Below are 10,522 nucleotides of genomic sequence, written 5' to 3' on the forward strand. Positions count from 1 at the left end.
TACAAAGCTTTGCACCTCTGAATCTGACTAAAACTCTTCCTATTTGATGGCTGTTTGGCAAGAGCATAGCCTCTCTGTACTGCGGTGTTTGCCAGACTTCCTGCAAGGGGACAACAAAATGCTTCCACAGTCCTTTAAACTAACCCTAATGCGCTGCAGTCCCAGGGAGTGTAGTGCAGCAGAAGGGGACTGAGATGTCACCATGCACTGCTCCAGTAGCACAACAGAGCCTTCCCCTCAGATGCGCAGCTCCCTTTCTGTTCACCCAAACTGAGCTCTACTGGCCACTATCAGGAAGGTCATTAGGGCTCATTGAGGGCGGTATAGGAAGTGGGAAAGGAAGCCCAAATAGGCTGTGGGGGTTTAAAGGTTTTTTTAAAGCATTTTATTCAGGAATATGGAAATGTGACCAAGGTTTTTAAAAATACCTTAAAATAATATTTACTACTTTCATATAGTGCTTTACATCTTCAATATGCTTTACGAGCATTAACTAATCTAATTACACTAGAAGTGTCATGTCAGACTCCTTACTTTAGTGTGTACTTTGTGCTTACAGACTCTCAGAGCTTCTGGGAAGATCTACATACTCTTTTTTGTGCTGGTCATCTTTGTGGGCTCATTTTATCTGATCAACTTGATCCTGGCTGTAGTGACTATGGCATATGAAGAGCAGAACAAAGCTACTATTGCTGAAACTGAGGCAAAGGAAAGGAAGTTTCAGGAAGCCATGGAACTGTTGAAAAAAGAGCAAGAGGTCCATAAACTATTCCCTTGTTAAAGTTTGGCACTCTCCATTTACAATATACACCTCTATCCCAATATAACGCTGTCCTCGGGAGCCAAAAAATCTTACCGCGTTATAGATGAAACCGCGTTATATCGAACTTGCTTTGATCCGCTAGAGCGCGCAGTCCCCCCACCCCCCCGGAGCGCTGCTTTACCGCGTTATATCCGAATTCATGTTATATTGGGTCGCGTTATATCGGGGTAGAGGTATATAACATTTGTAGCGGAATATTATCAGTCCCTCCTTATCTTTGAGTGTGTATAAACAATGACACTGTGATCACGGATGAGAACAGGTGCCGGCTACTATCTTATTCAAAGTTATCAGAGTCCTTTCTAGGGCAAATAGAAACAATTCCTCACTCATAAATAGTACGTGTGAGTAGTGAACATAAAAATGCAACATTCGTTCATGGTACTGTAAGCAAAATAGTATTGTAAAGGCTGACGGGTCTAAAACTCCACCAACCTATAGTTTCCATAAGGACACATGAATGTTGTTGTTTTTTTATTCCATTGCTCAGCTGGCCCATTCTTGTGGGTAGGCTGGGTATTGAAACATACAATAATTCTATTCTTTGACTGCTTTAGAGTTTGATCCTAAGCCAATTGGAGACAATGAAAAGCCTCCAATTGACTTCAATGGATCAGGCTCCTAGAGAGCAGGATTCTTGTATATTTGAAATATCGCTGAAAACACAGATTGGAGTGATGACAGCAGACCACTGTGTGACTGCGATCCTGAAGATACCCAACAGAGAAGTATCAGAGGCGTAGCCGTGTTAATCTGGATCTATAAAAGCAGCAAAGAGTCCTGTGGCACCTTATAGACTAACAGACATATTGGAGCATGAGCTTTCGTGGGTGAATACTTCATCGGATGCATGTATCCCAGTAAGTGGGTATTCACCCATGAAAACAGAGAAGTTGTGATTTTCAGTGTTTAAGTCCTCATTTTGGGAAGTGGATAGATGTGCTAATACTCAAATTTTAAACTGATTCTGTACAATCTGTAATATGTACCCAGAAAAATAGGAGTTAAGTGGTATGAATGATCCAAAGTTTTATATTTTGCCTCTGACGGGGGAGTATCTGTTTGCACACAAACACTGCATGTAACCAATTGCTCAATTCTCTATATGGAGTGGGAAATCCTTCCTAATATCTTCAGTGATCAGCTTGCACCAGAAACATGAAGTTAGTATTTTAACCATCTATATGAAATGATAATTGTTAACAAGAATTATAGAGCACAGCAGTAGTTTTCCCTTACTGATATCCTAACTCTGTATCTAGAGTATCAGCTATGTTTTTTGTTTGTTTATTTTTAGGCATTGGCTGCTAAAGGAAATGATACAAAGTCACTTTGCTCCTTTGAAATGTCACCTTTACCCTCCAAAGAAGTCAAAGATAGAAGCAATAGGAGAAATAAAAATATGTCCTTAGGGAGAGAAGATTATGGGGAAGATCAAAAAGTTCCCAAATCACAGTCCAGTAGCCGTCAACAAAACTTGGTAATTAATTAATTATCTAAATAGAAAATCCTTATAGCTTTGTCAGTTTTAGAACAGAAATTGCTCAAAAGCACAAACACAATCCCATTAAGAAATAGAATGCTGTATTTGTAGATATAAGCTAGCATCTGCTTCTTTGGTCTTTAAAACTAAATCTCTTTTCAGCTGAGAAAGAAGCAGATAACATTTCAATGCAAAAGGAAAACTTTTGAGAAAGTTATGTGTGAATGAAAACAGAGAAGATGTAATGAAAGTGAGGCATCGACATGCACTGAAGCATTTTGCTATAACAAATATTTTCATGAACATTTAAAATATATGTAGATTAAAAATATGTTAACATTCTGTGTAATACTGGGAAATTAAAAAAAATACATTGGAACTGGAATTTAATTAACATTCCATAACAGACTTTTGCACTGATGCAGCTGCACCACTGTAGCGCGTCTGGTGAAGACGCTATATGCTGATGGGAGAGCGCTCTCCTGTCAGCATAATTACTCCACCTCCATGAGAGGCGGAAGCTATGTCGGCAGGAGAGCATCTCCCACTGACATAGTGCCGGTGTGGGAAGAGCTTAAATCACTGTAACTTGCATCGCTCAGGGGGCTGTCTTCACACCCCAAGCGACATAAGTTAGATTGACTTAAGCAGTAGTGTAGACCTGCCCTATATTAAATCATTGTATGAGTAACTTTATTTAATGTTGGACTTACAAACCTTCCATGGTTGATTGAGGTACTAAAAATCTTTATCATTCTCAAGAAACATATTGCACGATGCTATACCATTTTTCCCTTTTTCGTTTTTTGGGACTTTTAGGTTCTCCTTGCACTTACTTGTGGTCCCAGTGCAAACCAAATGAAATGCAGGCTCAGCCATGGAAGCATATTCAATTTCCAGTTATCTGGCAGAGACATCGGCTCCAAAATTGATTTTGGTGATGATGAGATCTTCAGTGTTTTGGAAAATGAAATCCAGTGCAGGTCACTATTGATGACACCTATGTTGATGACAACCAAGTGTGCAAAGTTAAATGAGCCATAATTATGACTCTGCTACTCCAAATTAGAACTGGCAAAATTTCTAGTTTGTGTGAAATTAGATATTTCAAAATTTGGTTAGATGTGGACCAAACCCAAATTTTTTGAAATTTCCCATTAATTGGAAATTCTGTAAAATGTTTGTTTTGGAAATACCAACACTTGGTATTTCCAAAATGAGATATGTGCCCTGGGACTCTAGCAGCTGCTGACTGAAAATAACATGATTCATGTAAATTTCAGTCAGCAGCTGCCAGGGATCCCATGGTTCCTGGGAAGCCCCACTGTGTGAACTGCTCCGGCCAGGGACCCTAAGGCTTCTAGACTCCCAGGCCTGCTGTCTCCCCAGACTGTCTGACTCTCAGGGAAGCTGGCTCACCAGGTTGTCGGATTTGTGCAGCCTGTGAGCTAGTTGGGATGGGAGTCTAGAAGCCCTGGGGTCCCTGCCCCCAGGGCAGTCCACATAGTGAGGCTTCCCAAGAGCAACAGAATGTGGAAGTCCCGCATCTCTGGCCCTGGGACAGTACACATAGTGGAGTTGCGCAGAACTATGAACACCAGAAGCCTGGGGTCCCCAGAAGTTCACTAGACAATCTGGCAGGAACCGGCAAGTCTGTGGTTCATTGAGCCTGACATGTTTCAAACTTATCTCTTGAGGAGTAAAAACTTTCTAGGTCTGGTCTCTGCCCAGAGGTGATTTTTTTTTTTAATATGAAAATTTTGAGAAAAAACAGAGCATCCATTTTTTGAGTATGAAAAACACTACAGATTAGTTCAGGATAGGAAAGGCAAAATATTGTAATCAAAGAGAAGTTTTAGATGGACAGAATCTCATTAACCAATCTGAAGTTTGTTCAAAATACTAGAAGGCAAATACCCAGGGTGACCAGACAGCAAGTGTGAAAAATCGGCACGGGGGTGGGGGTAATTGGAGCCTATATAAGAAAAAGACCCAAAAATCATGACTGTTCCTATAAAATCGGGACATCTGGTCACCCTACAAATACCCTGGGAACTGTCATGGCCACAAGGGAGTCAGGCCTTTATTTTTTAACCCATTCTAAATGGCTATTATTTCCTATAGAAGAGGCCCATTTATTTCACTGCATGTCATCATTCATATTAATGTCCATGGCTATCCCTGTCTAATTGTTTCCTCACTTTGTACTCTTTATGTTACTAACCGTGTTTACTTCTTTAAACAGACCCCTGTATGTGATGAAGTAAGCAAGAAGCATTTGCCTCATCATCTGTCAGTGGACTATTTTAATGAGCCACTACAAAGACAAAGGGCAACTGGGGCAGTCAGTAACATTACCTGTGTCCTGGAGGGTAAGTTATTTCTCATCATTTTTTAATTCAAACCTAAGCATATGTTGATATGAAAGATCAAAATCTTTAAAAAAACAAACAAACAAAAAAAAACAGGCGCGGGGGGGGAGGAGAATAGAGCCTTTGCAAATGCTTCCGTTAGGAAATGCCAGAATAAATGTTCTGTGCATCCTTAATTTGGCTCCCTTGTGAATATATACAGTATTATGATTTTATACCTGTCTTTCTAGATGGGTCCTATCTTTAAAAAGGATAACAAAGAGGAGCCAGGGGATTGTAGTCCAGTCAGCCTAACTTGGATACCTGGAAAGATATTGAAACAAATTATTAAACATTTTGTAAGCACCTAGTGGATAATAAGGTTATAAGGAATAGCCAGCATGGATTTGTTAAGAATAAATCATCCCAAACCAGCCTAATTTCCTCCTTTGATGGGGCTACTGGCCTAGCGGATAGGGGAGAAGCAGAAGATGTGATATATCTTGATTTTTTAGTATGGTTTTTGACACAGTCCCACATGACATTCTCGTAAGCAAACTTGGGAAATGTGTACTAGATGAAATTACTATAAGGTGGGTGCAAAACTTGTTGAAAGATCATACTCAAAGGCTATGTCTACACTGCACATCACTGGTGGCAGTGTGTAGGGTATGTATAGCTACACTCCACAGAGAAAAGCATGTTGCGATGTGAAAGGCTCTGGCAGGAGAGGCAGTGGGGAAACGCTGTGGCAGAGGGGAGCTGCCGGAGTCTTTCTCTGCTGTCTCCTCGCACCAGAGCTTTTTCCTGCTGCTGGAGCCTTTCTGTGCAGTGGGGAAAGACTCTGGTAGTGGGTAGGCCGCAGGACACTACACTGCTAAAAATAGCAGCGTAGATGGAGGAGGCACTGTTTGGGTAGAAAGGTACAGACCTGGGTACATACCTGGGTTCAGGCCGTATTTTACTCACCAAAGCAGTGCATCTCTGTCTACACTACTGTTTATATCTATGCTAGGGGAGAATGCAGTGTGTTGTACTTTACACACTGCCATAAGGAGCATGTAGTGTAGACGTATCCAAAGAGTAGTTATCAATATGTTGCTGGCAAACTGGATGAGAGGGATATATCTAGTGGGACCCCACAAGGGTCTGTCCTTGGTCTGTTACTATTTCATATTTTCATAAATTACTTGGATAATGGAGTGCAAGGTATACTTATAAAATTTGTGGAGGGCATCAAGGTAGGAGGGGTTTTTAGCACTTTGGAGGACAGGATTAGAATTCGAAACAACCTTGACAAATTGGAGAACTGGTTTGAAATCAAGATGAAATTCAATAAAGACAAGTGAAAAGTACTGCAGTAAGGAAGAAAAAAATAAAATGCACAAAAAGCAAAATGGGAAATAAGTGGCTAGATGGTAATACCACTTAAAGGATCTGAGAGTTACAGTGGATCACAAATGGAATATGAGTCAACAATGTGATGAAGTTGCAAAAAAAGCTAACGTCATTCTGGGGTGTATTAACAGGAGTGTTGTATGTAAGACCCAGGAAGTAATTGTTCCATTCTACTCAGCACAGGAGTTGCCTCAGCTGGAGTATTGTGTCCAGTTCTAAATTTAAAAAAGATGTGGACAAGTTGGAGTAGGTCCAGTGGACCAACAAAAATGATACAAGGTTTAGAAATCCTTCCACTATGGCATGATGCTTGGTAAAAGTATGTACTGAAACTCAAGTAGTTGCTATACAGATATCCAAAATGGGGATGTTTGCAAGGAAGTAGCAGAGGCTGCCTGTGCCCTAGTAAAAGGGGCTCTAACATTGGCTGGAGGATCTAAACTAGCTAACTCATAACCAAGTCTAATATGCCCCAAAGCCTATTTAGATAATCTCTGAGCAGAAATTGGTTGGCACACTTCCCATTATAAGACCCTATTTAACTTTCTCATCACTTTGCCAAACTTTCACCATACAGACTGAAGTTTTACATGCTGGTTGGGTGCTTCAGGCTGAGCATTTCTGTGAAATTTCAGCCAAAAGGGTTTATCCATATCCAAGAACCATGCTAGGAAAAAATATGTTGTTTTTCCCATGTTAAAAAATCCGGGCAGCCTTTCTTTTGAGAAGCTTTACAACCCATATGCTTTGAAGCATGGGCCTGAAATTGGATAGGAGGTGGCCTTTAGGGTGGGGAGGAGATTGGTACTGGTTCAGGGAGGAGACTGGGGGCTGGGGAGGGAAATGGAGAAGTGATACTGGGAGCCAATGTGTTTGGGGAGACTGAGATGAGACAAGGCGATGGTGGGGGAGATTAGGATTGTCTTGGCAAGGAAATTGAAACTAGGAACCAGTGAGGGAGAAAGAAGTGGTCTGGTAGGGGAGAGACATCTGATAAGGAGTCAGAGTTTGGGGGAAGAACTGGAGTGTACTGGGACTGGGATGAGAAGTCCCTGAAGTGAAGAATAGGATTGGCTAGGTGAGAACAATGGGGCTGGGAGGAGGAGCCAGAGTTCCTGTCAATTTACTGTCTTGCTGAATTATAGAGCAGAAGGAGTCAACCTTGGGGGTAAGGGATGGGCAGAAGAATTTGTGCCCTCTAGAGCACATTCCCCTCCAGAGCCTGGAATGGAGCTCGAGATTCCTCTGCTGTCAGCAAATGTCTCTGAAACGCACTGGCAAAATGTCTCATCCATCTCTGGTGCTAGGCCACGTAGAGGATAACAACCTACTATTGCTGGTCGCATGAATGCTACTCAGAAGAAATATATTCTGTCCCTGCTTCTGCCACAGAGTTCCTGTCTGATGTCAGTCAAGTCACCTAAACTAGTCTTTTCACAGGTGTTCACTAATTGTGTTTTCCTTACTTTCTGGCTGCCTGACTTGAGACCCTGGGTTCTGATTTTCAGAAGTAGTGAGCACACTTAGCTGCCACTGCATTCATTGGGAGCTGTGTTTTGAACATATGTAATAATAATTCTAAACCTTTCCTCATCACATATTTTTGACAGGTTTCCGTGCCCCATGCCATGATATTGTACCAATTAGAACTGTGCACCACCCCTCCTTTTGTCCTGACCACTTTTTGTCAATTGAATTGGCCATATGGTGTTGGAAGCCCTATATCCCCTCTTCTCCCACTTCCAGGGCTCCTATGTATGAACATTTTTGGCTCCATCATCCATTTTGGGGGGAATTATTTTAAAAATATTATTTACTATACCCTTCTGGGAAGTATTAAAAGTAAATCATAGAATTATAGGACTAGAAGGGACCTCAAGACATCATATAGTCCAGGCCCCTGCACTCATGGCAGGACTAAGTCTTATTTAAACCATCCCTGACAGGTGTTTGTCTAACCTGCTTTTTAAAATTTCCAATGATGGAGATTCCACAACCTCCCCAGGCAATTTATTCCAGTGCTTAACCACCCTGACAGCTAGGAAATTTTTCCTAATGTCCAGCCTCACAACACACCTGCTAATACATCCCAGAATGATGTTTACTTTTTTGCAACAGTGTTACACTGTTGATTCATATTTAGCTTGTGATCCACTATGACCCCCAGATCCCTTTTTGCAGTGCTCCTTCCTAGGCAATCATTTCCCATTTTGTATATGTGCAACTAATTGTTCCTTCCTAAGTGGAGTAGTTTGCATTTGTCCTTATTGAATTTCATCTTATTTACTTCAGACCATTTCTCCAGTTTGTCCAGATCATTTGGAGTTTTAATCCTGTCCGCCAAAGCACTTGCAACCCCTCCCAGCTTGGTATCATCCACAAACTTGATAAGTGTACACTTTATGCCATTATCTAAATAATTGATGAAGATATTGAACAGAACTGGACCCAGAACTGATCCCTGCACTTGATATGCCCTTACAGCTTGACTGTTTACCACTGATAACTATTCTATGGGAACGGTTTTCCAACCAGTTATGCACCCACCTTATGGTGACTCCATCTAGGTTTTATTTCCCTAGTTTGTTTATGAGAAGAGCATGCGAGACAGTATCAAAAGCCTTACTAAGTCACAATATACCACATCTACTGCTTCCCCCATCCACAAGGCTTGTTACCCTGTCGAAGAATGTATACATATAGATTTCACATAGATTACCCTCCCCCAACACACATACATGCACTCAGAAAAATGCTGTGTAGCAAGTCCAATAGTGCTCCATATATGCTATTAATTACCCTGTACTTGTGGATTTATGTTAGCTCTGGAACGATGTTTTCAGTGATGCACATCTTGGTAGCGCATTGTGTGATTATCATACATTCAGTAAGACAGTCAATTAACAGAAATCATATCCATACTTATAACACATACCTAATCTATACAGAGACAAATCTATTATCTGAACGTGACCCCATATGCCTGAACATCATGCAGTACATATCACAACTTCAGTATAATATCTGTATTACAATATATATTGCATTTAGTGCCAGGCCATCCTACAAAGTCTGTCAAGAAGCAATGTTCCCACATTAGTATACCTCTATCCCGATATAACGCTGTCCTCGGGAGCCAAAAAATCTTACCGCATTATAGGTGAAACCGCGTTATATCGAACTTGCTTTGATCCACTGGAGCACGCAGCCACCTCCCCCCCACCCCCTCCGGAGCGCTGCTTTACCGCGTTATATCCGAATTTGTGTTATATGGGGTCACGTTATATCGGGGTAGAGGTGTATTTGCTGCCAGCCCATGTGCAAATTGGAAAAGAGTTCCTATTCTGCTTTTGGAGGGGAGGACACACTATATCTATGTATCTCCTGAAGTATATGAGATTTGACTGTGGCCACTTCTCTTTTTAGAAAGACAATGTTCATCTTTCTTCAGCATACTCATAAAGTGAGTAAGCCATGTATACAAGAGTGTTCTTCCATCTGCTTATGATGGAAAAATAGGCTAGCAGCTGTTTGGTGTAATTTAACACCGAGCCTTTAAAAAAAAAATAGTGCAACTTATATCTTTTACTCAGATGCATTCCATACACCAGATGGAAAAATCATACCCCTATTTTTTCCATTACTCAATGAGATCCTCGGAGATAGCTGTTTACCTTACTTCCAGTTTCAATAACCCTGTCCAAATCTACTGGCAATTTGGAGCTTAATAAATGTTGCCTATGTGTTTGTATTGAGTTTTGCGTCTGGCATTTAGTCTTTAAGTGACCTGAAACTTTTGCAAAATACAGGAGCGTTTACATGTGCATGTGAATTAGACCTAACCAAAATGTAATTGTAATACTGTTTCACTTTGGCACTAATCAGTAACTGAGCTGTTTGTCGCATTCAGCATGGTTATTAGTGATATTGCACACAAAATGTATTCTATGTGAGTGGGGGAGAAAGCACAAAGTAGTTTTAATTTTTATATTTCTTGGTGAATCAGAAAGCAAGGTGTCACTCCAGTCATATTTTTCCAGTGTTGTAGACAATAGGAATGTATGTCTAAGATGAATAAGGTTCTGATTAAAAGCCCATTGAAATTCAGTGGATTTTGAATTAGGCCTTGTCCGAAGAGAATGAGTTTAAATATGAATTCACTGATCTGGGGTTTGTTTAAAAAAATGAATGGAAGACTGAGAGAGTGCCTTATATAGAAAATTAATGATATGATTGTAAAAAGTCTCAAGAAGATGTGATGGGGTTTGGGTTTCATTTTTCTGTGCTTTCATTAGTTGCGGTTCTTCTCTTGTCACATAGGACAACACTAATTACCTGAGGGGTAGCCATGTTAGTCTGAATCTGTAAAAAGCAACAGAGGGTCCTGTGGCACCTTTAAGACTAACAGAAGTATTGGGAGCATAAGCTTTCGTGGGTAAGAACCTCACTTCTTCAGATGAGGTTCTT

General features: G+C 40.8%; 1 protein-coding gene across 1 annotated transcript in view; it reads left to right on the forward strand.

The window, feature by feature from the left end:
* LOC112108020 (sodium channel protein type 5 subunit alpha-like) overlaps positions 1 to 10,522 on the forward strand; it is a gene marked incomplete at its 3' end in the record, with an annotated part of 116,280 nt that overhangs the window by 25,988 nt on the left and 79,770 nt on the right. Inside the window, exons 9-12 of the mRNA XM_029911619.1 lie at positions 560 to 757; positions 2,121 to 2,303; positions 3,126 to 3,325; positions 9,482 to 9,518. Coding sequence (XP_029767479.1) covers positions 560 to 757; positions 2,121 to 2,303; positions 3,126 to 3,325; positions 9,482 to 9,518 — 618 coding nt within the window. The remainder of the gene's footprint in view (positions 1 to 559; positions 758 to 2,120; positions 2,304 to 3,125; positions 3,326 to 9,481; positions 9,519 to 10,522) is intronic.

The sequence above is a fragment of the Terrapene carolina genome, unplaced genomic scaffold, assembly GCF_002925995.2.
Source record: "Terrapene carolina triunguis isolate 2854851 unplaced genomic scaffold, T_m_triunguis-2.0 Scaffold111, whole genome shotgun sequence".
Taxonomy (NCBI): Eukaryota; Metazoa; Chordata; order Testudines; family Emydidae; genus Terrapene; species Terrapene triunguis.